Raw genomic sequence first — 27984 nt, 5'->3', positions numbered from 1 at the left:
TAGGAACAGGGGAAGGTGACTCTGTTGAGTGTTCAGAATGGAGAGACAGTTGGGAGGGTCTCCTGGGGAAGTGGTGGAGTCCATGACTGCAGTGGGACAGAGACGGCAGAGGAAAAAAAAATCTCCTGGGAAGCTGGTGTAAATGCAGATTCCCAGGCCTGCCCCAGAGGTGTTGAGTCAGCAGGTCTTAAAGGCAAAGGCCATTCTGGTGATTTGGGGGTGGGAAGAGCTGTGAAACACTAATGGGTGCCGGGGTTTCCTGGTGAAGAAAGTGCATCCGTTGAAGGCAGGAGGACCGCCCAAAGGGCAGCTGGAAGGGAGAGCCACCAGGGAGGAGCTGGGGAGGAGCAAGAAGAGCTTTCATTCTGGATTTAATGCAGGGGTCCTGGCTCAACGTTTGTGATTCCCACCTGGGCGGCGCAGCTACTGCCAAAGCTGAAGAAGGCGTTTGGAGATGGGGCGGGGGAGAGGGTTAACCGTGTGGAGAGCAGCCAGTCTGTCTGGGGACGAGGGCCAAGGAACGCTCTGGGGCTGGGACTGGGGGTCACTGGCAAAGCTGGGCAGAACGGTTTCCCGGGAGAAGTGGAAGCCGGAAGCAGATGGTGGGGAGCGAGTAGGTGGTGAGGCTGTCTGCGGGAGGAGAGAACAAGCACAGGCGCTCCGCACGAAGCCGCTCAGAGATGCTTGCAGAGAGGCTGGTGGATGGGAGTCCCGTCGCGGGGAGAGGGAGTGGGAGGCGACTGTGGAAAGGAGGCTGAGCCCTGGGGAGAGGGGCGGGATGGACCTATGCCAGGCCAGAGAGCAGCGGTGGAGGGCATCAGGGGGGGAGTTGTGATGGTGCTGGTGGTCACCATTCACAGCCCTTACTTTGTGCGCAGGCTCCGACCCAGGTGCTTTACCCAGCATCCACTCTCACTCGTCATAACCGTCCTGGGAGGAAGGCATTACAATTTTCCCTCAGTATCCCGAGGGACTGGTTCCAGTACATACACCCACCCGCCACCAACAAGGTTCCAAAACTCCCCACGCTCAAGTCCCTTGTGTAAAATGGTGTACTATCTGCGTATCACCTACTCACATCCTCTCCTGTACTTTAAATCATCTCTAGATTACTTATCATACCTAATGTGAGATAAATACGATAGAAATAGTTGTAAATAAAAATGTAAATGACATTGCTTTTTGGAACTTTCTGGAATTTTTTTTTTTTGTGAATACTTTTGATCTGCAGTTGGTTGATTTTGTGGAGTTGGAACCCCCAGAAAAGGGGGATGAAAGCAGCCTGTACTTAACCACTGCTTCCTAGATGAGAAGTTTCAGAGAGGTGGAGCCATCTGTCCTGGGTCAAACAGCCAGCTGGTAAGTGGTGCTCTGAGACTCCAGGCTCTGAGATGTGCTTGTAGTTAATGTTTTTTTGAACTTTGTTTATTTTTTTGGTTGTGTTGGGTCTTCGTTGCTGGGTGCAGGCTTTCTCTAGCTGTGGCGAGTGGGGTTACTCTTCGCTGTGGTGTGTGAGCTTCTCACTGCGGCGGCTTCTTCTGTTGCGGTCCACGGGCTCCAGCTGTTGCAGCTCTCTAGCTCAGTAGCTGTGGCACATGGGCTTGGCTATTCCACTGCAAGTGGAATCTTCCTGGGTCAGACTTTGAACCTGTGTCTCCTTCACTGGTGTCAGATTCTTATCCACTGTGCCATCAGGGAAATCCTGTGTTTAATTTTTAAATTTGACAATCCATCTTGATAAAGCCTGGCTTTATTCATTCATTCATCAGACATTCATTTAGCACCTACAAAACTCTGTCAGGGCTTCGCCCTAAGGCATAAAGGGGCCAAGACTGATTCCTGTCTGCATGTGTTTACTGGCTGGAGCCAAGTTGCAAGCTGGCATAGGGAGGGGTGTCCAGCTTAGGGGCGGCTGGGGAATGCCGGCAGTTGGTGCTGCAGGTGAAGGTCAGGGTCAGGGAGTTAGCTGGTGGGTATCCTCTCAGGGGCCTGGGGAGAGGGGGAGAGGGGGCTTGTAGGTGCTGGACGTGGAGGCTTGGTGGCTGGAAGTGGGGCCTGGCTCTAGGGTTGTGGTTTCGGGGCAGGCCGCAGACCTGAGAATCACATTGGCAAGAAGAAAATTGGACCTCAATAGTGAAGGCACTGGGGTGCACTTTGGGCCTCAGAACAGAATACACCATGGAGTTGGGATTAATTGCTGAGCCCTGATCACCTCCCACCCATTAGGGCAGCTACTATAAAAAACCAGGAAATGACAAGTGGCAGCGAGGATGTGTAGAAACTGGAACCCTTCTGAGTTGTTTCTGGGAATTTAAAACAGGGCAATTGCTGTGGATAACAGTATGATGATTCCTCAAGAAGTTAAACATAGAATTACCATACAATCCAGCAAGTTTGTGTCTGGGTATATACCCAAAAGAATTGAGAGCAGGGTCTCAAAGATATTTGTGCACCCATGTTCATAGCTGGATTATTCACAATAGAGTGAAAGTAACCCAAGTGTCCACTGATGGATGAATAGATAAACAAAGCCTGTAGACATGCAATGGAATATTATTCAGCCTTAAAAAGGAAGGAAATTCTGACATATGCTATGCCATGGATGAACCCCGAGGACACTGTGAAATAAGCCAGGTCTCCTTATCTGAGATACCCAGAGTAGTCAAATTCTCAGACAAAAGTGGTTGTCAGGAGCAGGGAGTTCGTGTGTAACAGGTGTAGAGTTTCAGTTTCACTGAATGAAAAAGTTCTGGAGGTCTGTCGTACAACAGTGCAAATGTACTTAACATTACTGAACTGTGCACTTAAACATGGTTAAATGACAAATCTTGTTATATGTATTTTATAGCAATTAAAGTTAAAAAAAACAAACAAACCCAAAACCCGGACCCTGGAGTCAGACATGCTAGGGTTCAAAGTCTTACGTTCTCAACCTACTTACCAGCTAGCTGATCTTGAGCCGTTACTTAAATGCTTTATGTCACAGCCAGGTGCTATTATGAGGCTTAAATGAGCCCCTTGCTTGTGACAGCATAGATATCACTAGTCCTCAAGCCAAGGAAACAAGATGGGAGTCCAGGAGTCTGGGCAGACCAGGATGTGTAGCAGATCAGCTCCGGAGCAGGGCCCCTGACTTCTCATCTTTGGGGTTTCTTGATTCGTCACACGGTGTTAGCGCCAGGTCCGTGGGCTCCACTGAGGGGGTGGAGGAGCCTCTGGGTCATGATCCACTGAGGCTTGAGGACTATGGGGAAGGCTGGGAGCTGATGGGAGTATGTGCCAGGCCTCAGCTGCGATGTGTGGGCAGCAGCCAGGCTCCTTGGGCAGGATTGTTCTTCTGGCTTCTACTTAGTGAACACCTACTGTGTGCCAGGTACCCTCAGAGGTGATGACTTACAGGTGTGGCCTCTGCCTCTCACAGCCTGTCAGAGGAGGCTCCTCCAGGGAGGAGCCTCGTATTAAACACATGTCTAGATCTGGAGGAGGAGCTAAGTGAGTGTCTTTGAGGAGGTGGTAGAGAGGAAGGGACATTTGAATTGAGGCCTGTAGGACATGATGGCTGAGCTTGCTGTGGGTGTTGGTGGGGAGGAGGAGAGCAAAGGCCCTGAGACAGAAGGGCTGGTTATTGAAAGTGGAGGAGCAGGGTGGCTGAAGCCAGGGGGCTGGTATTTTTCTAACAAGTGGACTGAGGGAAAACCAACCTTTTAACCTGTGGGCTATGGAACGGTTGTTGGTGAAACAGCAGTGTTCTCTGTGTGTAAAGCTTTCATGCTGGATGCCCACCTGGGGAGAGTATTTCATAATTAGTGTCAGTTTTCTTTTTCTTTTTTTTTTGAGTCAAGCAGTTGAGAAACATGGAAAACCCACCCAACCCAATGCTATTGGGATATGTCTGTTTTAATGCAAACTTATTCTTGGATTCAAGAAATACCTACTGAGACATCTCTCAGGTATCAGGTGCATGTACTGTGTTAGGCCCTGGAGATAATAATGAGGAAACACTGACCGCCTGTGTCCTCAGGGAGCTTATACCCTCATGGTGGGGGGGGGGTGGGGGGAGTAGAGACATCAGTCAAGGAACCCCCCAAATCCATGTAAAATTGCCCCTGATGGGGGCTGCAGAGCAGAGGGAGTGCCCTGTGGGCATGTGTGGGGAGGCTGGACCAATTGGGAGGATTTAGTTAGTCAAAGAGGAAGGAGGGCGTGTGTAGGCAGAGGGAACAGCAAATTCAAAGGCCCTGCCATCCGAGGGCACCAATCGGAATAGGGAACATGGGGGCAGCCACATGGGAGCTTGAAGTCCATGTTAAGGAGATTTTGTCTTGATTCCAAGAGCAATGGGGGTTCATTGAAGGGCTTAAGTGGGGAGTGACATGATCAGATTTGCATCTTGAAAAGATCACTCTGGCTGTGGCCTGGAGAACAGATTGGAAGGGAGCCAGAGGGAATGAGGGGAGCCCGCTTGTGTGACCCTGGGCACTCCATGCAGCCTATCCCCCCCGCAGGTGGGGGTGGGGGGCCCCTCCGCTGCTGTGGGGGCAGCAGCTGGGCAGCGAAGTTCTTCCTTCCCTGGGTTCTCCCATTTGACTATACAGACACTCAGGGCTATGGATTTGGCCAGGGTAGGATTTCAAAGGAACTAAGGAATACAGTCCCCCAGCCTCGAGGCTTGTCTCATTCACAGAGTGTGTGTGTTCAGATTTTGGAGACCTGGCAGGAAGGGAACTTAGAGGGCGCTGAGCCTCCCCATCACCACTGTAGATTTTGGCCCTTGGTGGAAGAACCAGCTCCAGGAGTGGCTGTCCCCACCCCCACCCCCCATCCCCGGCGCCGTGAGAAATGCTTGTGAAGTTCGAGGAGCCCCCAGAACACCCCAAGAGGGGCCCAGGGTGTTTATTCCTGCAGCTTTAGGAAATCCAAGGGTTTCTTTTGGTTTATCACAAACACCCAGACGCTGGGGATCAGATTCTTGTTTCCTGAGAGGATTCAAGAAATCCTGGTGTGTTTTTGTTTTTTCCTCGGTAATTTTGCTTTAGAGGATTTTCTCCAAAATCTTTTACCACCGAGGTTTTCCTTTCAGGTTGAGACCACACAGGAACAGATGGGAATCAGGGCCATTTGCCACTGGAGTGTCTTTCTTCCTGGTGAGAAGGATCGGGGAGGAGGATGGATGCAGACTCATTACTTTTGGAAGAGGGAGGACTATCTCAGGGCATCTGCAGCATCTGGGGGTCTGCAGGGCAGGAGCAGCTGGCTCTTCCCTGCTCAGCGTGGTCCAGCTAGGCCAGCACCAGCCTTCTAGTGGGGCTATGGTCCTTGTGGGAAACAAAACAACACCAACAGTAGTAGTAAGAGTAATCACATCAGGCAGTATTGATGGAGAGAGCATTTATGTACACCAGGCACTGCTCTTGGTGCTTTAGAAGTAGTCAAGTCATTCATTTAAACCTCACCACATCTCTAGGAGGTGGGTGTTATCATTGTCTTCATTTTACAAATGGGAAACCTGAGGCACAGAAAAGTTAAACTTTGTGCCCAGGGTCACACAGCTAGCGATGGTAGAGCAGGAATTTGAAGCTGGATAATCGGGCTTTGAAGCCTGAGCTCTTAGCCACCTGACAGTGTTGCTTGGGTAGAGCCCATGGTCTTATCATAGAGCCCCAAGATGTCCTATCTAAGTTGTTCTCAGCTCTGTCCAAGGCACGGTTGCTCAAGGTGAGGAGTGGGGTAGACAGAATCCAGCAACGCAAGACGTTGTGATGAAGGGGAAAGAGCTGGATGTGCAGTGGCCTAGGTGTGGTTTGGTCCCAGCCCCACTGCTTATGAGCTGCGTGGCACAGGGGAAATTTCATCACCAATTTCTGCCTTAGTTTCCTCATCAGCAAGATGGAGAAAACATGATTCATCTCGTAGGCTACTCTGTGTGGTGAGATGAAATGAAGTATGCCTAGAGGTGGCTCAGAGCCTGCACGCAGAGGTGCCCAGTAGAGAGCAGTGCTGGAAGTGGGCTCTGGTGGCCGGAACCTTGCGGAGCCCAGGGTAGCGCTGCATCCTGACTTCTTCCTGAGAAGCGAGGCTGGGAATTGCCCCCAGAGGGCTCGCCCCATTTGGCTGCTCTGGATGCAAAGGTCTGAAGGTCACAGTAGTTTCTCTGTTTTTTCCCAGGCGGCTTGCTGGGGAGGGGTCTCCATGGCAACACTCAAGGACCACCTGTTATAGGAATCAGGCACCGGCAAAAAATGACCACCTTGCCTCATTCCAGCAGCCTGTGCGGAGGGTTCCAGGGGACGTGGCCTTGCCAGGTTGAAAACTCAATCCTGGTGGGCCGCCCGGTTGAGGGGAGAGAATGGGGACAGTGGAGGCCATTCTGTCAGGCTAAGTGGCCATTATAACTTCTTAGGCTGCAGCCCGGGACCTGGAGCCCGATGAGAGCCGCGCCTGCCTCGCAGGCTGCCTTCTTGAGGGCTCTCCTTTGAGAAGAGGCACTCAGTTTGACTCTGGGTTAGAGAACGAGGCTGATGGGGGAGGCCGGGAGGGGTGGGTGGACCTCTGTCCACGTTCTTGCCTGGAAGCCCCCAGCAGGGCCTCCAGAGAGAGGCGCTGTCTGCTCTGCTGTCTGCACCACTGTCCTCTGCCTGCCCCAGGTCTTTTCTGGGCTGGGAGTGGAGGAGGGGTGCAGGAAGTGAGGAGGAGAGGCTGGAGTCCACTGATGGCTGAGGAAGGCGCCCCAGAGTCTGCTCAGTGGAGCCTGGTGGCGAAGGCGAGCAGAGAGGCAGACAGATGCCAGCATCACCAGTCCCCTTCGATCCTCCTCCACAGCCTGCCTGCGTGTGGGAATTCCATCCTCAGGGATTCTAAGCTCCATTTGGGCTCTGCCTGGTTCAGACACGTCTTAACATCTGTCTCTGCTTCATTTTGCCGTCTGTGAATTGAATAATTATTGTGGTCAATTGCCTGATGAACCATGGTTGCCATGAGGAGGAATGAGTGAATGATTGTAAAATTGAACAGATTTCTCATGGCCTTTGGCTGAGTAATTCCGTTTCCAGGAACGTATTCCTCCCAAATGCCCACTGAACTTTATGTGGTATTATTTATTATTGAGCAATATCAAAACAGCCCATGTGTTCCAGTAACAAGTACTTTACTTGATATATCCAATGAAGGGGATCCTTCATTTCAATCAAAATCATAAGTGGAGATTGAGCAGGGAATGACATTGTAGAAGATGTGTATACCATTTACGTCTCACTCACTGTTGTATCTTTAGAACCTTGCAAAATGCTTTGTGAATAGCAAGTCTTCAAAAAAATATTTATCAAATTATCTCCACAATATAAAACTTATATCCAAAGGCTTGAGAGAAAATATTCCAGAATATTAACAGGGGGTTCTTTCTGGCTGATGAGCTTATGTATGATTTGAATTTTTTCTTTATTCTTCAGGAAATTGAAAAAATTCAATAAAGTACACATATTGCTCTTATTTTTCAGTGCCATAACTTGCCTATTTTGTTAGCTTAAAAAAATATAGATCTCTTAAAAATTCAAACAATGTAGAAAAAAGGAATGTGGCAAATCGCCCCCAGCAAACTCATTCTCTCATATCGACCTCTACTTATAGCCTGTGAGTTTTTACATAAGGGGGCTCAGGGCGTGCAAGCTGTATTGAAGCCCTTTTCCCAAGTGCCGCATCAAGGGGACTTCCCTGGTCAACGCAAAGGAATCTCTGCCATTTTCAGTGGCTGCAGGGCATTCAGTTTCACAGAGGCACTGAAACTTAACGACGTGCTGCTCTGTCGCCCTCCACTTAAATTTCATATTTTTGTGCTTATAATCAAAGCTAACATAACTTTACAATCAAAAACCTTGAGGTTTGGGGTTCAGGGATGAAAGTTTCAACAGTTCCCCCAGCTTAAAGGAGGGGACCAGGTTCCAGGGCTTCAAGAAGACATTCTCATTGTTTGAAGCAGAGTCATGTTACAGAAGGAGCAGCAAAGAGAGGCTCAGAGGTGGCTGTTTCAGGGGAGAGTGCTTAGTTCAACAAAAAGAGTCTTTTACTTTCAAAAGAACTCGGCTCGAGTGGAGAAGGCATCCCTAGCATTTAGAGCGAGAAGGGTACCTTGGACAGGCCTCCAGCCCCTCAGAGAGATCCTGTTAGAAAAGAGGTAAGGAGCAGGGAACGAGTTTTTCCAGCTTCTCTGAAGGATCAGGAGCCAGGCTCAGGGGAAGGGCAGAGGCAGCGATGGGTTGAATGAATTACTGGCTTGTCAACCTAGGGAGAGACCCTGGCCTGGTGGGAGGAAGAAGCCCGGGCTCCAGGGTCCGATGACCACGGGTGAGGATCCCTGCTCTTCCATCACCAGGTGTGACCTCGAGAAGGTACCGCACCTGAGACTCTCTCTTCTCATCTGTAAGACACAGTGACTGCCTTCCAGCGTCTTGTGAGGGTGCGCACAAAGCCCAGCTCCTGAAGTGTGTGGAAACCAATATCACCTTCTTTTTGGTGGAAGCAACTCTAGAACATCACACTTCCAAAACACTTTTAGGAAAGGGAACTTGGTGTTTTCCAAAGTAGCTTGGACTCTGGTTGGGACAGTGGCTACAGCTGGAACCTTTGACCAAAGTTGGTAAATGAGGAGACTGAGCTGCAGGTAACTCTGTGTGTGTGTGTGTGTGTGTGTGTGTGTGTGTTTGTGCCCACATGCGTGCACGTGTGTCGGGATGGGTGCTCTTGGGTTGTTAAGTGTGTCAGGGACCATGATGATGGTGAGAAGGAGGAGGAGGTCGTGTGACTGGGAGCACGGAGCTACACAGGAAGACAGGTTAGGTGTGAAAGTGACAGCTGGGTTTGGGGCTGGGCCTGAGTGAGAGTCTGCTGTGTGTGGCTTCGTGGACGAAGTCTCTTAGGAGTGGAGTGCCTGACCCCTGGAGTGGCCTTCCTTTCCGGTGCTGGACCGGGTTCCCGTGAAGAGGAATGGCCTGCAGAGGCTGAGTGAGCTTTCCTGGGAGGCTGGGTGAAAGGGAGAAGGAGGTGAGGCCAGCCGGCCCCTGAGGTGGGGTCCATGTCCAGGGTGCCCAGGGTGTGATTGAGGGGCCGAGGGAGGAGCATGGCCTTGGGAGGGAGGAAGAGCTGGAGGCCAGGACGGTGTGAGGGGAGGAGACGCTGTAGTCCTGGGATCGGGGCCCCTGCCTGGGCCTTGTCCTCCTGTCCCCTCTGCAGGACTGGTCTCAAGCAGCTCCTGTCCGGAGCCACGCTGGCTCCCTGTCTGTCCTCTGCCTGCTTTCTCAGGCCCGCTTCAATCGGGACCCACCTTCCCCCCATCCTGCTTCCCAGGGCTCCCAGCCTTCAGCGTCTCCTCCCCTGACAGCCGCCCATTCCGGATTTCGCCTTCCCTGGAATGTTCGCTCCGTCTCTCTTGCGGCGCCTCTGCCTTGTCTTTGGGGCCTCAGCTTGAGTCCCACGTGCTCAGCTCCTTTAGTGTCAGGGCCCTCTCTGCTGTCTCCTGCTCTGAATATGGATGACTCGTGGGGGCCAGGCCTGCCAGGTGATGGTAGTGGTACCCCCAAAGAAGCCCTTTCCACGTGTGGGCCACGCTCTTTACTTGTTTATGCCTTATTTTAATCCTGTGAGGTAAACAGTTATTATCCCCAGTTTACAGACGAGGAAACTGAGGCTCAGTGGCGATTCTGCCTGAAGAGCCTCTCTAACTAGCTAATTTCCAAGTTCTTTCCTGTGTGAATGTCTTGTCTTTTCAGTGAGACTGAGCTATTTCAAGGCAAAAGGCATGTTTTAGGGTTCTGGAGCACTCCCAGTAGTGAGCCTGGGCCCTGAGTGTTCCTATTGGTTGAACACCTGCTGCAAAGAGGTCTTAGTTTATTTTTAAAATTTTATTTATTTATTTATTTATTTTTTGGCTGCCCTACTCAGCATGCGGGACCTTAGTTCCCTGACTGGGGACTGAACCCATGCCCCCAGCAGTGGAAATGCAGACTCCTAACCACTAGACCACCAGGGAAGCCCCCCAGCTTGCTAGGACAACATAGACTTGGGGTCCCGGAGCTTGGCAGGAAAGCACGCAGTCTCATTGGTGAGATGACTGACTTGAGCCACGTGGAGAGGCAGCCTGGAGCTGAGCGCCGGCCTGAGGCCCACCGTGGGCAGCTCACCATCCCCTTCTCTCCTCTCCTCCACCAGGGAACTCAATGGCAACAACATCACTCGGATCCACAAGAACGACTTCGCGGGACTCAAGCAGCTGCGGGTGCTGTGAGTCTGAGATGCCGCCCCTTGCAGCCTCTCTCCTGCCCTCCCCGCTCGTGGTGGTCTCACGGTAGAGCCCTGGCTGTGGACTGAAGGGCTGTAGGCCAGCGGGGCCCCGCCCCTGCGTAGTCAGTCTTGGGGTGACGGGAGCAAGAGGTCGAGGTGCTGCCGAGTCCTGACCCAGAGTGGCTGCGGCCTCACACATAGCTGAGAAAACTGGCTGAGGAGCGGGCACCAGTGGACACTGCCTGGCAGGGCCTGTGCAGATGGGTCTGCCTTGTCCATTGGCTGGCTGCTGGGGTGAGGCAAGACCAGGTCTGCTCAAGCTGCCATAGCAGAAGGCCACGGACTGGATGGTTAAACAAGAGAAATTAATTTTCTCACAGTTCTAGGGGCTTAGAAGTCTAAGGCCAGGATGCCGTCGGGGTTGGTTTGGGGAGGCCTCTGCTCCTAGCCACCTTCTTGCTATGTCCTCAAGTGGCCTTCCCTGTGTGTGTGCACACAGACATCTCCGTGTTTCTTCTCATGAAGACACCAGTTCTGGCAGACTAGGCCCTCACCCTTAGGACCTCATTAAGCGTTCATTCTGTACCTGAAGGCCTTACCTCTAAACAGAACCCCAAGAACTTCCGTGTGTGAATTCTGGGGAGGAGAATGGCCCTATGCAGTCTATAACAGTCTCCGCAGCTCTTTTGAACTTGTGCCCCAGAAAGACTTCCCAGCGAGGCCACAGACCCCTTGATTTGAGGAGGAAGTTACGGGGGGCAGCTGAGGACAGAGGCGACCCCTTCAGGTGGCTGGCAGTGGCAGACATTGGAGGTGGCAGGTATGGCTGTGTTGGGCTTGGCCACCAGCCAGCAAAGGAGTTATCCGTGACACCTGCCTTGTCAGGCTGGGCAGGGGTGAGGAGTGAGGGGAAGGGGTGGATCTCTTTACCTCTCCTGCTCGGAATGTCTCAGCCTGCAAACGCAGGTGTGCAGGGAAGAACTGCGGTTCTTTATTTTCTCTACTTCAACTCAGTTTCTGTTTTGAGCCAGTTTCAACATCCCACCTGGCTGGCAAGGAAATTCATTATGGCCCTAGGGTCCCTCATTCTCTACTCCCAGGGTGATGCAGGGGTCCTGGCCCTAGCTCTTTCAGAGCGACTGACTTTGTGGCTTCGAAGATCTTTGGAGGAGCTGGTGAGCCTGCGGTTGATCCTCTCTGGGATCATAGCTGTCTATCACTGTGGAAAGGGTTTCTGATTCTCCAGAACCCCTGACTCTGACCCCTTCCCAGGCACCTTCCAGGCTCCAGGAACCTCCTCTGAGTCTAGGGAAGCCCCCTTTCCATCTTGGTGTTACCCCTCCCCTCCACCCCGCCCCCAGCCTCCAGCGTAACCTCCTCAACAGCCCAGGTGTTTGGACACAAAGCAGAGGAAGAGAAGTGTCTGGTAGCAGCTGCTGCCCCTGCCCTGCCCCAAACCTCATCTGAGGCCCTTGTGGGACCCCATAAGCCACCTGCTTGAGGGGAGGGGGGGGGGAAACATGGGAGAAAGACATACTCGATGAGCTCAGAAATTACCGTGCACCAAGTGATCTGCTGGTGAAAAATGCTGCCCTGTCAGCCAGATGCTCTGGGTTTCAGGGCGCGTTGGCGGTGAGGAGGGGCAGAGTTCCCCCGAGCCAGGTGGTTCAGTTGGCAGCAGATGTGGCCAGGCGGAGTGGGGGCGCTGGCAGAGGGGGTGTCGTCAGCCAACTGCAGAGTGTGTTTGCTGCATGTGTGGGCTGCGCCCAGTTGGCACAAGTTCCCTTCCCCCTGCTGCTGGTTGGTTCCCCCTGCTCTGCCCTGTGGATGTGTGCCCTCTGGGCCAGAGAAGGGCATACACACCAGGAGTGCAGAGCTAGCCCCTGCTGTCTGGGCGCCGGCTTCCCTGAGCTTACCTTTGGAGCAATGGCCTAATGCTCTGGTTCCCCATGGCCTTCTGCCATGCTAACAGCTTCAGAGGGTCAGTACTGGTCAGGGCTGGAAGCACAAATTGCTGAGTGTGCTGAGGAGCCTGTGTTGGAAATTTGCGGAGCTGGGGAGAAGTGTTAACTCAGGCCAGAGGTCAGGAATGTGCGGTCTCTGGCACTGTTCCTATTTCACTCCCTCGTGCCAGCTATTTCTAGGAGTCCTTGTCCACTGCCCTGGAGCTGTCCTTGTCTCTTTGCTTCCCCAGGCAGCTGATGGAGAACCAGATTGGAGTGGTGGAACGGGGGGCTTTTGATGACATGAAGGAGCTGGAGCGGCTGTGAGTATCCATGGGTGCTGGCTCAGGAAGGTGGTGGGGGCTGGCAGAGGGGACTGCAGCAGGTTGAGCCTGGTGGGAGGAGCCAGTGCTGCACACCCAGCCTGCCTTCTGCCTGCAGATGGGGGCTAGGGGCAGCAGCGGCGTGGAAGGGGTCGCAGCATCACTGTGAGATGATGGTAAAGATGGCTGGAGAGGTCCCCACCCCACGTTCTAAACACAGCGATCTCTGCTGTTTTTCCCTGAAAATACATCATGGCAAAACATCCACACAGTATAGAGGAAGCAAACTTCCTTCCTATAATCTTATACCCCAGACGTAACCAGTCATTGATTTGTGTGGCTTTAAAGGAAGCACTGGTGCCCAGGGGACCAACTGCAGGGACGCCCCAGGAGCAGTGTCTGGGGTGCTTGGGGCCACAGCACAGAATTGAAGGTGGTATTCTCTGATTTGCATCCTTTGTTCCTTTGGGGGCTTTTGAGTTTGAAAATAGTTCTTGATCAATTTTTGCATTTCAGATTGACAATAATGAGAAAAAAAAAAAGGAATGTGGTATGGATGAGGTGGAGTTGGCCACTGGCCTCATTTTTCTGCTTTGGTTTGGCGGCAAGTGTCAAGAGTTCGTGCCTTTTGAATCAGAGAGTCCATTTTATTTTAAGGAAATAATCAGAAACAGGACTAAAAATAGGTATATCAGGGTATTCACTGCACATTATTTAAATATAATAAAAGTTGGAAACAGCCATTCTGGTGGAGATGTAAGGTATAAAATCACATTTTTGAAGAACTGTTAAGGCCATAGGAATGTGTCCACACTTAATATAATGTTAAGTGGGAAAGGGAGGAAGTGACTTTTATTTAAATGAAATCAACTTGTATGTGTGCAGAATACAAGAGGAAGAAAATGATTGAGATTGTTAACTCTCATTACTTTGAGTGGTGGGATAACAGCTAACTTTAATTTTATTCTTTGTGCTTTCCTTTTTTGTGGATTTTTTTTCCCCCAATGAGTTTATGATGATAATTATAGCTTTTATCGATTGCCTTACTCTATGCCAGGCACCAAGATAAATACTTTGTCCTCCAATAGCTCATTTAATCCTTAAAACAACACTGTGGTCAGCGGTGTCATTCAGATGAGAAGCGGAGGTGCACAAAAGTTAAGGCACTTGCCTTATTAAATGATTATTAAGTGATTAAATGCAGAAGAGGGGATTAGAATCCAGATCATTTTGCCGCCAAAGCCTGAGCTCTTAATGGCTGTAATTTAACACCTCACTTTCCTCTTTTACTTCAAAGAAAATGAGGTATTAAGTAAATGGAAAGAAGGTGATTGTCTCATTGCTTTCCTGTAGCCTGGAGAAAAACCAAGCTGAACTTTTTCTTATCCAGGTCTAAACCCGAGCCATAAGGAACCCAGAGCTACAACAGATATTTCGTCCCAGGTTTATTTTCTTTCCAAGGCTCAAAGCAAAAGACATGCTCATGGCCTTTCTGTGTGGGGTGATTTGGTCCTTACCCATTTCAGCTCTGGCTCCGAGGCTGCCATGCCCTGCAGGGGGAGAAGAGGTGGGCGGGAATCTAGGCAGGACTGGTGGCCCATGCCACACTGCGGCTGACACCCCAGGGTGGGCAGGAGCCTCTTTTTCGAGTCATGACGTGTAGCTGGAGACCTTTGTCCCTTCTCTCCTTCTCCTATTCTTTTTTCCTGGGTGAGTCACCAGCAGCTGCAGGGCGGGCTGTTCCTGCGATGTGTGACAGCTCTGTCCCTGGGGAGTCCAGCGCTGGCTATGGATGGCCCACACCCTCTCCTCTGACTTGTTGGAGACCAGTGGTAGATCAGTTAATCATAAAAGCTGGATAAAGTAGGGAGTCATGGAAACTATCCATTTGATGTGAAAACTTATAAATGTGCATTTAGTGACCTGGCTCCCTTTTTATTTTCACTTTTTGCCAATGTCTTACTTTTTAGTTTCTCTAAGGAAGAGTGAGATTTTTAGAGGGCCCTTGGAAGCAATCTGGTTGGAAAATTGTGAATTTCTTTTATGACCTCCTCCTGCCATCCCCCCCAGTCTTTTACCCAACAACTCTTTAATTAGCATCTTTCGTTACAGTGATTCTTTCCAAGGCAGCCAACCAGCTTTTCTAGAGATGACTCTCTTTTCACACTAGTGTTTCATTTATCTATGTAATCATCATTCATTTATATAATTATAAGTACCTCTGGCATAAGCAGGTTTGGGAACAGACACAATTGGTTCTTTTAAGTAGTTACAGACTTGAGCGCAGAAGCACACGCGGGTGGTGCTGCTGGCCGTGAGGATGGGTGGGTCACTGGGTTTGGTTGTTTGATGTTGAAGGGGGCAGAGCACTCAGTCACTCTGAGTGGGCTGAGGGGGAGGAGCATGTGTAATGTGGGGTGGGGGCCACGGAAAGGTGGGCTTCAGAACCCATTTCTCCCACTCGGTGGTGACTTGGGGGAGTCATTCACATCCCACTTTCCTCAGCTATCAAAGAGACAGCTCAGCCAGGCCTACAAACACATTCTCAGAACCTGAGAGCCCAGCCACGTGGTGAGATGGCGATAGTCAAACCTTCTCCGGGGTCATTTCAGGGAGGAGATGGGAGGTTACGTGCACGCTTTGTACTCAAAAGAGAGAAAGTCACCCTTCCTTCTGCCTCCCCTCCGATGCTAAGGTGGTGCCTACAATGCATTTATCCCAGTGCCTGGCACAAAATGAGGCTGGTTGGGGCCTTACTACACTGTCATTTTTCTTAGCTTTCTGCAGGTCACTCCGCATGCTAGGTCCCTCCTTTGGTATCCTTTGATTTTCCACTTTAGCAGTTGAATGTCTTTTCCTTTTAAGTGTTTTTCAGAAACTGAAGCCAGGAAAGTGAGCAAGTCTTGGGGGAAAACAAAACAAAACAAAACCCAGTGATTACCATGCAGTGTAAATATAGGATTAATTTGTTGGACGAGCTTAAGGAAATTGGAGCGATCTCATATCTACTCCTGTTGCTTTAAGGATTACATTGGTGGTCCTTTATTCCCCCCAAGGCAATGATGTGTTTCCCTAGGAGCCTGCCCTTTAGAGTAAACTTCTTCCAGCTGGTCTAAGATCATAACTCTAACTGTCCTGTGTTGGAAAATGGTACCTTTCTCACGCGTCAGATGAAAGGTGACCTCCTAGGAGGTAATCACAGACCAATGAGACTGAGCTCGTCAAATTATATTTCCTCCTCCCTCACAGCAGAAGAAAGCTTTGGCCCAGTTGGTTTATCATCCTCCAGAGCTATTAAAGGAGATGGTTGTGGGAAATTCAAAATAGATGGTAAACTAGGGGCTCCCTGGTGGCTCAGTGCTAAAGAATCCACCTGCCAGTGCAGGAGAGGCAGGAGACTCTGGCTTGATCCCTGGGTCAGGAAGATCCCCTGGAAGAGGGAATGTCAACTCATTCCAGTATCCTTGCCTGGAAATCCCATGGACAGAGGAGCCTGGTGGGCTACAGTCCGTGGGGTTGAAAAGAGGCAGACACGACTGAGCGCCCACACACAGTAGACTAGAGGACGGGGGCTGCATTTGACACCAGTGTTTCTCAGCTCTGATGTGCTCTCAGATCCCTTGGGGATCTGGTTGAGATGCAGAGCCCGAATCAACAGGTCTGGGGTAGCCTGGGACACGCCTCTCTCACCAGCTTCCTAGGTGATGCCCCTGCAGGTGGTCCACGGACACAGCGTGAGTGCCGAAGGTTCATACTTTATAGGTGTCATCCCCCCCACCTCCCACAGCCCCTGCTGTTGGGCAGGAATCCTGCACTCCAGTCTCAGAGAATTGGTCACCGAAGGTGTCAAGATGAGTCAGGTTAAACTTCACTGCCTTCCTCACACAAGTCTGAATAAGGCCACATTCCAGAACCAAACTTCTTACTCCTGCCTATGTCTATAGTACTAAATAATCTTCCAGCTATAGAAGAATTAGAAATGATGGACATACTAAAAGTAACATAATTAAAAATAGATTTGTCATTCTCTATTGTCTGGCCTGGAAAAGAAAGCGAAAGTGTGAAAGTGTTAAGTCACTCAGTTGTGTCTAACTCTCTGCGACCCCATGGACTATAGCCAGCCAGGCTCCTCTGTCCATGGAATTCTCCAGGAATACTTGAGTGGGTGGCCGTTTCATTCTCCAAGGGATCTTCCCGACCAAGGAATCGAACCTGGGTCTCCTATTTTGCAGATTCTTTTTTAAAAATTAATTTATTTATTTTAATTGAAGGCTAATTATTTTACAGCATTGTAGTGGTTTTTGCCATACACTGACGTGAATCAGCCGTGGGTTTACATGTGTTCCCCATCCTGAACCCCCCTCACCTCCCTCCCCATCCCATCCCTCTGGATCATCCCAATGCACCAGCCCTGAGCACCCTGTCTCATGCGTTGAACCTAGACTGGCGATCTTTTTCACATATGATAATATACCTGTTTCAGTGCTATTCTCTCAAATTATCCCACCCTCGTCTTCTCCCACGGAGTCCAAAAGACGTGTATACATCTGTGTCTCTTTTGCTGTCTCGCATACAGGGTTATCATTACCATCTTTCTAAACTCCATATATATGCGTTAGTATACTGTATTGGTGTTTTCCTTTCTGACTTACTTCACTCTGTATAATAGGCTTCAATTTCATCCACTTTATTAGAACTGATTCAAATGCATTCTTTTTAACGGCTGAGTAATACTCCATTGTGTATATGTACCACAGCTTTCTTATCCATTCATCTGCTGATGGACATCTAGGTTGCTTCCATGTCCTGGCTATTGTAAATAGTGCTGCGATTAACATTGGGATACATGTGTCTCTTTCAATTCCGGTTTCCTTGGTGTGTATGCCCAGCAGTGGGATTGCTGGGTCATAAGGCAGTTCTATTTCCAGTTTTTAAAGGAATCTCCACACTGTTCTCCATAGTGGCTGTACTAGTTTGCATTCCCACCAACAGTGTAGGAGGGTTCCCTTTTCTCCATACCCTCTCCAGCATTTATTGCTTGTAGACTTTCGGATTGCAGCCATTCTGACTGGTATGAAATGGTACCTCATTGTGGTTTTGATTTGCATTTCTCTGATAATGAGTGATGTTGAGCATCTTTTCATGTGTTTGTTAGCCATCTGTATGTCTTCTTTGGAGAAATGTTTATTTAGTTCTTTGGCCCATTTTTTGATTGGGTCATTTATTTTCTGGAATTGAGCTGCAGGAGCTGCTTGTATATTTTTGAGATTAATTCCTTGTCAGTTGCTTCATTTGCTATTATTTTCTCCCTTTCTGAAGGCTCTCTTTTCACCTTGCTTATAGTTTCCCTCATTGTGCAAAAGCTTTTAAGTTTAATTAGGTCCCCCCCCTTTTTTTTTCTTTTATTTCCATTACTCTAGGAGGTGGATCATAGAGGATCCTGCTGTGATTTATGTCAGAGAGGGTTTTGCCTATGTTTTCCTCTAGGAGTTTTATAGTTTCCAGTCTTACGTTTAGATCTTTAATCCATTTTGAGTTTATTTTTGTGTATGGTGTTAAAAAGTGTTCTAGTTTCGTTCTTTTACAAGTGGTTGACCAATTTTCCCAGCACCACTGGTTAAAGAGCTTGTCTTTTCTCCATTGCATATTCTTGCACAGGCAGATTCTTTACAGTCTAAGCCACCAGGGAAGCCTGTCTGGCACGGAAAGACATCCGCAAATTGTTGAGTAAGAAAAATTCAGGTGGCTTAATGCTTTCTCTTCTATTATTTGAGACTTTTAAAAGATATTAAGCATGCATTTTTCATAAATAATTTAAAAATCTATAGTGATATTTTCAATTTGAAAAAAATACCTAAAGCAATAAAACTGTTGAATCATTCTTGAGCCAAATGTGGATGAAAGCAATAAAGAATCAGAACCCTGTGGTCAGTTCTGTCCCATTAGGGTATATCTCACATTTCAAGGGTAGTCAGGTATCCAGTTCACAAACAGGTAGCATTTGAATCAGTGCCAGATACATTATACAGGGACTTGGAAATCTAAAGTGAAGATAATGATGGGCATGGAGGGAATAATGGAAGGGAAGATGCTCTTTTTACTGACTGTCCAGGACATGTCAGGTCCTCCACTGAGGGGCTTTCAGGTGTTCTATTCTTATCCTCCCCAGAGTTGGATGGTGGATTTCCCACTTTACAGATGAAGAAACTGAGGCTCAGAGGAGGTGACTCCCTGGGGTTACACAGTGACACATTAGGATTTGAATGCTGGGCCCTCTGCTGAATCCCGTGCTTTTTGAAAAGTCTTTTGGGTTTCCTGGACAGCTTGGCCACTTCCAACGTCTCCTCTCTTCTCTTTTTCAGACGACTCAACCGGAACCTGCTGCACACGTTACCAGAGCTGCTGTTCCAGAATAACCAGGCTCTGTCGAGGCTGTGAGTGGCGCTCCATGGATGAGAGCTCTCTCTGTGGTCTTATCCCGTGCCCTGTTGGGGGTGGGCGAGCAGTGTGTGGTCAGTGGAGCCTGGACATTCCCATGACCGTGGCCCCCACACTCCTCACCTGGCAGGCATCATCCAGGTGATCTAAGGCCATCTTTCTGCAGTGCTTTTCGGGACGTTTCTCCATGGCAAGCACTTGATAGAATTGGTAGTCTGTCCAGTTCTGTGTGCTGCCCCTGACAGTGTGGTGTGGTGATGTTCTTGGGGTGGGCACGCTTGCCAGTCGTGATGCCAGACTTTATAGGGAGGACCTTCTCATCCGTCTCTTGCTGCCTTTGATAACTTGCCTTGGGTGGAATGTTTATTCATTCAAATAAGCCCTTCTTGGATCTATTTTCAACTCAGAGTAACGAGGTCTGCTAGCTTGTTAACCATGGCACGAAGTCATGCTTTTATTTGTTGTGAATGTGCTTGTTTCAAGTTAAAACTGTAGTGGCCAATTCCGTGGCTTCATGATTTACCAGATATGTCTGTAATTGTTCTGTACATGTCATTTTGTGGGATCTTGGGTTGGACAGGACCTTAGAGATTACCTAAGGAATCTCTTCTGCAGCCTCTTAGTGTATGTATAGTCTTTTAATGTTTGCTTGGCTACTTCCAGTGGGGAGTTCATCACCTCCTTGGGCAGCCAATTCCATTGTTGGACACATCTGCATATTAGAAACATTTTCTTAACTTTGAGCCCTAAATCGGTTGTTAATAATTTTTGATTTTTCTAGCTTTGCTTTCTGTAAGTATCTAGAACAATCAAGTACAGTACTTTTGTTCAATTTTGAGGAGTTTTCAGGTTTTCTAATTTTGAATTGGGAGGTTTAGTTATCATTAACAAACCTGAAAAACCACTGGTTTGGACCTTCTGCATGCCCAGCAGAGCACTGTGTGAGATACTGGGCTGCCGGTTCTTCCCTAAAGAAGCTTATAGGACCCCATTGGTAAGTCTGGAGATGCAATGGGTAAGACAAGGGGTGGGGGCTGGGTGGGGGTCGGCACTATGGGGCTGCAGAGTGCTGAGAGGTGTGCCTGGGGAGCCTGGAGCTTGATCTCTCTCCTCTTATTAAATATGGCTGGTTCTTTCCACCTCTGTCCTGATTGCCACTTCTTGGTAAGCCCAATGGTCTGGAGGCAGCCACAGAATTTCTCATGGATCCTGCTTTCCAGGTTTTGTTTTAGGGTAGAGCTCTAACTTTCAGTTCTGTCCCCCAGTTTCAAAACTGTCCCTTTCAGTTCTATCTCTCTGGTCACTTCCTGTGTCCTTCTTCTGACCTGGAGGTCTCTCCACAGAGATGGAGATGATCTCTCAGTGAGGATCTCTTCTGCTGGCCTTTGCCACCCTTGGGCTTGAGCTAGGCCTTCTCTGTCAGCCCCCTTATAACTGCTAGGCTGGCCCTTTGGTGCCAGGCATATACAGGGTGGCTTGACTTTTCTTTCCTTGATGGCTAAAGGCACAAGATCCTTCCCAGCAGCCTAGGCAACCCCTTAGCCTGGGGGCCAGCTCTTGCACACAAAGTCCATGCTGCTACTGGTCCCTGGTGGGCAGCTGGCCTTGTCCTGACCGAGCCCCAGCAGCTTTCGTTTCCTCTTGTTCTGTCCTTTCTCCGAGCTGCTTCTTACGGGAGTTATCACAACTTTCAGTTCATTTCAGTCACTCAGTCGTGTCCGACTCTTTGCGACCCCATGAATTGCAGCACGCCAGGCCTCTCTGTCCATCACCAACTCCCAGAGTTTATCCAAACTCGTGTCCATCGAGTCAGTGACGCCATCCAGCCATTTCATCCTCTGTAGTCCCCTTCTCCTCCTGCCCCCAATCCCTCCCAGCATCAGGGTCTTTTCCAGTGAGTCAGGTCTTCTCATCAGGTGGCCAAAGTATTGGAGTTTCAGCTTCAACATCAGTCCTTCCAATGAACACCCAAGACTGATCTCCTTTAGAATGGACTGGTTGGTTCTCCTTGCAGTCCAAGGGACTCTCAAGAGTCTTCTCCAACACCACAGTTCAAAAGCATCAATTCTTCGGCTCTCAGCTTTCTTCACAGTCCGATTCTCACATCCATACATGACCACTGGAAAAACCATAGCCTTTACTAGACGGACCTTTGTTGGCAAGTACTGTCTCTGCTTTTTAATATGCTGTCTAGGTTGGTCATAACTTTCCTTCCAAGGAGTAAGTGTCTTTTAATTTCATGGCTGCAATCACCATCTGCAGTGATTTTGGAGCCCCCCAAAATAAAGTCTGACACTGTTTCCACTGTTTCCCCATCTATTTGCCATGAAGTGATGGGACCAGATGCCATGATCTTAGTTTTATGAATGTTGAGCTTTAAGCTAACTTTTTCACTCTCCTCTTTCACTTTCCTCAAGAGGCTTTGTAGTTCCTCTTCACTTTCTGCCATAAGGGTGGTGTCATCTGCATATCTGAGGTGATTGATATTTCTCCTGGCAATCTTGATTCCAGCGTGTGCTTCTTCCAGTCCAGCATTTCTCATGATGTACTCTGCATATAAGTTAGATAAGCGGGTGACAATCTACAGCCTTGACGTACTCCTTTTCCTATTTGGAACCAGTCTGTTGTTCCATGTCCAGTTCTAACTGTTGCTTCCTGACCTGCATACAGATTTCTCAAGAGGCAGGTCAGGTGGTCTGGTATTTCCATCTCTTTCAGAATTTTCCACAGTTTCTTGTGATCCACACAGTCAAAGGCTTTGGCATAGTCAATAAAGCAGAAATAGATGTTTTCCTGGAACTCTCTTGCTTTTTCAGTGATCCAGTGGATGTTGGCAATTTGATCTCTGGTTCCTCTGCCTTTTCTAAAACCAGCTTGAACATTTGGAAGTTCACGGTTCACATATTGCCGACGCCTGGCTTGGAGAATTTTGAGCATTACTTTACTAGTGTGTGAGATGAGTGCAATTGTGTGGTAGTTTGAGCATTCTTTGGCATTGCCTTTCATTGGGATTGGAATGAAAACTGACATTTTCCAGTCCTGTGGCCACTGCTGAGTTTTCCAAATTTGCTGGCATAGTGAGTGCAGCACTTTTATAGCATCATCTTTCAGGATTTGAAATAGCTCAACTGGAATTCCATCACCTCCACTAGCTTTGTTCATAGTAATGCTTTCTAAGGCCCACTTGACTTCACATTCCAAGATGTCTGACTCTAGGTGAGTGATGACACCATCGTGATTATCTGGGTCATGAAGCTCTTTTTTGTACAGTTCTTCTGTGTATTCTTGCCACCTCTTCTTAATATCTTCTGCTTCTGTTAACTCTCTGCAAAAATTCATCCTGAACATCTTTTCTCCTGGTCTCCTTCTGTGCTTTTCTTTCCCCTTCTCTTAAGCCCTCTTAGCCCTTTGCACATTGGCCCCTACTCTCCCAGCATTATTCACCTGCTTTGACTTTCTTCCCTTCGGTCACATGGATGCCCTTCACCATCTAGGATCTGGAGCAAGGCCCTTGTTGCTGTTAAGTTCTGGACACTGCTTTGATCCTCTATCATTTATTTTATTTTTAAAAACTTTTAAATTTATTTTTAAATTTCAGCTTTGCTAAGGTATAATTAACAAACTTGAAATTACTTAAAGTGTGTACTGTGAAAATTTGATATACATATGCATGATAAAGGGTCCCCTGCTTCCATCTAATTCTTTAACATATCCATTATCTCACATATTTATCTTTTTATTGAAGGCATTCAAGTTTTACTTTTTCAGTAAATTCCAATTATGTTAGGACTGTGTTATCAACAATAGTCATCATGTCATACATTAGATTGTACTCTGTTACCAACCTCTCTCTATTTGTCCATCCCACAGCCTCTGGCAACCACTTTTCTACTTTGCTTCTGTGAATTTGACTTTTTTAGATTCCTCATGTAAGTGATAGCAGGCTTCCCTGGTGGCTCAGATGGCAGAGAATCTGCCTAGGAGACCCAGGTTCAATCCTTCTTCAGGTTCAGATCCCCTGGAGAAGGAAGTGGCACCCCACTGCCTGGGAAATCCCATGAACATAGAAGCCTGGTGGGCTACAGTCTGTGGGGTTGCAAGGAGTCAGACACTGAGCAACTTACAGGCACACACGTAAGTGATACCATGCAGTGTTTGTCTTTGGCTTATTTCACTTAGCATAATCCCTTGGGGTCCCCCCATGCTGTCACAGATGGAAGGATTTCCTTCTTTCTCATGGCTGAGTTATATTCTACTGTGTGTGTGGATGCTGTGCATGTTGGTCTATCTATCTATCTATCTATCTAGTCCCTAACTAAGCCAGTCCTTATGCAGAGCATAGCTGGCCTGGATGAAGGGAGACTGTTTTCTCTAGCTCTCCTCTTTTTTTTTAACCATCGAAAAATTGAAGTATAGTCAATTTACAATGTTACTTTCTACTGTATAGCCAAGTGATTCAGTTATACCCATATATATATATATATATACACACATTCTTTTTCATAATGGTTTATCATAGGATATTTAATATAGAAGGTCCTTGTTGTTTGTTTTTATATAATAGTGTGTATATGTTAATTCTAAACTCCTAATTTATATCTCCTCCTGCCCCCTGCTATCCTCTTAAGTAATTAACCATAAGCTTGTTTTCTGTGTCTGTGATCCTGCTTTGTAAATAAGTTCATTTATATAATTTTCTTTGGATTTCACATATAAATGATATCATAGCATGTTTGTCTTTCTCTTTCTGACTTGCTTCACCTAATATGATAATCTCTAGGTCCATCCATGTTGCTGCAAAAGGCATTATTTCATTTCTTTTTTAATAAGTGAGTAGTATTCTGTTGTATATCCTGGTGGCTCAGATGGTAAAGCATCTGCCTGCAATGCAGGACACCTGAGTTCTACCCCTGGGTCAGAAGATTCCCTGGAGAAGGAAATAGCAACCCACTCCAGTGTTCTTGCTTAAAAAGTCCCATGGACAGAGAAGCCTGGCAGGGTACAGTCCATGGGGTCACAGAGAGTCAGACCAAGCGACTAACACTAGCTAACTATATGCACGTCTTTATCCATTCATCTACTGATGGGCATTTTAGGTTGCTTCCATGTCTTGGCTACTGTATATACTGCTGCTATGAACATTGGGGTACATGTATCTTTTTGAATTAGAGTTTGCTCTGGATCATATGGTAACACTATTTTTAGTATTTTTTTTTAAAGGAACCTCCATACTCTTCTTCATAGTGACCATACCAATTTACATTCCCACCAACAGGGTAGGGACACGTCCTCTCCAGCATTTATTATTTATAGACTCTTTAATGACGGCCATTCTAACTGTGTGAAGTGATACCCCACAGTAGTTTTGATTTGCATTTCTCTGATAATTAGCAATATTGAACATCTTTTCATGTGCCTGTTGGCCATCTGGATATCTTCTTTGGAAAAAAGTCTGTTTAGGGCTTCTGCTCATTTTTTGATTGGACTTTTTTTTATATTAAATTAAGCTGGATGAACTGTTTGTACACCTTGGAAATTAATCTCAGTAGCATCATCTGCAAATATTTTCTCCCAGTTTGTAGACTGTAATTTTGTTTCCTCTTGATACTTCTTAAGCCCACCTGTCAGCACAGGTGTGCAGGCCGATGGGTCTTTGGGGAGGACTGCTGTGCAGCACTCTCTATGTAGATCAGCCTAGAGCTTGAACTCATGACCAGGGACAGTACTTCCTGATGCCTCTCCAGCTCAGGTCATCTCAAAAAGGGTACATGCTGAGAGGAAATGATTCAATAAGACTTTTTATTGATCTGGATGTTTGTCCCTGGTGTCTGGACCCTGTATTTTTTCCCTTGGTGATGGTTATAGGGAAGGATACAGGAGCAAGTGCCTAAAGACTTACTTGCTAATGTTCTTTTCTATCCTTCTCATCCCCAATCCACTGACTTGAGCATCTGGCATTCCAAACATCTCTGTTTACTCTCCCAGTGGTCTGGCTGAGGAGCACTTGGGGATGCCTGCTTCCAGAAACAGGACCTGCAGGCTGGTAGGGTGGGGTAGGGTGGGCTGGGGTATTATTGTAAGGGCATCAGCAGCAGACTCATGGGCTCCTGTTGACAGGAAGTGAGACACAGTGGGGACCAGAGGTGTGAGGGGTATTTCTAGTTCTTTCTGACCGTCTGTCTACTTTATTGTCCCACTTCTCCCTGCAGACCAGTGTCCTCAGTTTACCAGCAACATCTCAGTTCCACTGTGACTTTGGTTGACCACCATGTTCACTCCTCTCCTACTTCCTGTGACCTTGGAGCTCAGATCCCCTTGTGTCAGTGGTCCCAGCCCAGATTTCTAGGGAAAGAATCCGATTGGCCCATCTTCAGTCAGGCATTCACCCCTGGGCCAAGGGGATGAGTTGGGGGCAGTGGGACTGTCTGGCGAAGTCACACTCTGGGCCCCCCTTAGGGGGAGGGTAAGAGGGGAGGCAGGGCTTGATGCTTCTGGTCTCTCATCTGGTGATGTTTCTTCTCCTTTGAGGGATCCGTTACTAATCCTTTTCAACTGGAACAAGTCACGGATTTTTTTTTTTTTTTAGGGGTCATTATGCTATTTCAGCATGAAAACGAGAGACCAGGTGTGCAGGGTAAGGTGATGTCACAAAGTGGTATGTGGCCCACATTACAACGGATTTTGTCTGTGAAGCTTCCAGCAGTTAAAATCCTGTGGCTGGTTATTCCTCACTAACATTTCTCCAGTTGGTGGGTTAGTCAGCCCATTTCTTTCCACGTTCAGGACCAGAGAGATGATTGGTTTGGACCAAGAGCAGTTTGGTAATTGGGTTGGAAATAGACACCAGGCCTTGAAGGGACCATGAAATCTCTGAAAATGGGCTTAAACCTTGCTGTAGAAATCTAGTGTTTGGGGATTGACCCTAAGGTCAATAAAATATGATTACAGACATGTTCACTGCAGCATAATTTAGAATGTTGAAATGTAGAACACTGGAAACAATATAACAACCAAAATGTCCAACCTTGGGGAAATGATTAAGTAAACTTTGGTATATCGACTTGGTGGAATATTTATATCCTTGTCAGAAATGGCCTTTATGAAAGGCGTAGAGTGATGCAGATGAATGTTTGTGATACCGAGGCCAGGATGCAAGCTGAGTGACTAAGATCACTAAACAAATCACTCCAAAGGGTGCACAGGAAAATGACTACAAAATGCCAACAGGGGTTACCTCTGGGTGACTTTTTTCTTCTTTATATTTCCCAGGTGTTCAATAAAAAGAGTATATATTTTAAAAAATGTTTATTTATTTATTTGGCTGCACTGGGTCCTAGCTGCGGTGTTTAGGATCCTTTAGTTGAGGCAGTTCCCCGACCAGGGGTGGAATCTGGCCCCTTGCATCGTGAGCACCAAGTCCTAGCCACTGGATGCCCAGGGAAGTCCCAGAGTACATTATTTTTATGATAGGAGATTTTCCCATTTTTGTATGCAGTGGAAAACCTCTGTTGTCTGAATTAAAGTCAACACTAGATAAATAATGTTGGGGCACTTCCTTGAACCCCGTTGAACCTGAGGTGCTTCTACCAGATAATGTCTGCCTCACAGGCTGTTGTGGAGATTAAAGAAAGGTGTAACTTCCTCTCATATCAGGTGTAAGCTCATAGAACACTGTAGGTGCTCAGAAAATCAGTGAATTTCCCTTTTATTGATGAAGCAGTGCAAACTCAGAGGGTTTATGACTTGTTCAAGGGGTTGAGTCAAATTTGAACCCTGCTCTGTCTGATGCTGAAGCTCATCCTTTCTCATTACCCACCTACACCCTCTCTACTGCCTTCTATACTCACCTGCCTACTCACCCACCTCCTCATCCACCCATCCACCTGCTGATAACCCACCCACCTCTCATCTTCATCTACCACAACCCTTCCAGCCTTCCTCTCCTCTGTGCTCCCATTTACCCATCTACCAACCCGTCATCAATTCGAGCATCTCTCCATCCTCTATCTCTTTCCACTGGTCCCCACATCTAACACCCTCCCACTCACCTACCCATCTGCCTGCCCATCCAGTCTTTCACCCACTTACCCACCAAACCCACCCATTCACTCTGCACTTACCCATCTGCCAACATAGCCATAACCTACCACACACCCATCTATTCCCCCCATGCCTCCTCACCCTCCCTTGTCCTCCCCTCACCACATCCAACTTCTGGCCTCTCACCTTCCATCTTCTGGCCCATCCACCCCTGACCCACTCACCCAACATTTACAGAGGACCTCTTATGGGCCAGGCACTGTTGTCAGTGCTGAGAACACTTGACGGCTGTGTGAGACAGCTGGGAGCGGGTAGGCGCTGTGTCTCCAGAGGTGAGGATTTCTCACTAGTCTCTTTGAAAGCAGTCTGCATCCTCTGACCTGACAGCAGTTTGATGTGTCAGTGTTGGGTGGAGGGAGCAGATGCTTAACTGGCTGGACCTGTGTCTACCCTGGTGGCAGGTTAACTAGATTTAAGATCAGCTTCCTCGCCTGACAGCCTCCACGCGAATATGCTGAGATGTTGTTTCACAAATGCACGCAGGGGTTAAGGTTAGGGTTAGAGAGAGAGATTTGAACCTTCCTCCTTCTCTTATGGGGCTTCCCTGGTGTCTCAGTAGTAAAGGATCTGCCTGCCAATACAGGAGACTCAGGTTCAATCCCTGGGTCAGGAAGATCCCCTGGAGAAGGAGATGGCAACCCCCTCCAGTATTCCTGCCTGGGAAATCTCATAGACAGAGGAGCTGGGTGGGCTACAGTCCATGGGGTTGCAAAGAGTCGGACAGGACTGAGCCGCTAAACGACAATAACTTTCTCTCAGAGCATCAAAACTGAGTCTTCACCCACTTCGGCTGGGGGAGCACCGTGTGTGTCAACTGCCTGTGAACTCCCAGGTCTGGGATTTGGAGCGGAGTTGCTCCTGCCGGTTTCCCTCCTCTCGCCGGTTTCATCCCCATCCTCATTCAGAGGCCG

The 27984-nt window shown here is 48.2% G+C and overlaps 1 protein-coding gene across 3 annotated transcripts in view; it reads left to right on the top strand.

Moving 5' to 3' along the window:
- The window catches only part of SLIT1 (slit guidance ligand 1), a 170029-nt gene that overhangs the window by 9786 nt on the left and 132259 nt on the right, over positions 1 to 27984 (top strand). For 2 of the 3 annotated variants that reach the window (XM_069568051.1, XM_069568052.1), the window contains exons 2-4: positions 10198 to 10269; positions 12464 to 12535; positions 18898 to 18969. In XM_069568051.1, the coding sequence (XP_069424152.1) occupies positions 10198 to 10269; positions 12464 to 12535; positions 18898 to 18969 (216 nt within the window). Of the gene's footprint in view, positions 1 to 10197; positions 10270 to 12114; positions 12251 to 12463; positions 12536 to 18897; positions 18970 to 27984 lie in introns of those variants that run through there. The other variant, XM_069568053.1, reaches the window with a different exon arrangement.

Source organism: Ovis canadensis, chromosome 22, assembly GCF_042477335.2.
Source record: "Ovis canadensis isolate MfBH-ARS-UI-01 breed Bighorn chromosome 22, ARS-UI_OviCan_v2, whole genome shotgun sequence".
In the NCBI taxonomy this organism is placed as follows: domain Eukaryota; kingdom Metazoa; phylum Chordata; class Mammalia; order Artiodactyla; family Bovidae; genus Ovis; species Ovis canadensis.
The sequence above is the reverse complement of the archived record's forward strand: the minus strand, read 5'-3'. Positions and strand labels throughout refer to the sequence as shown.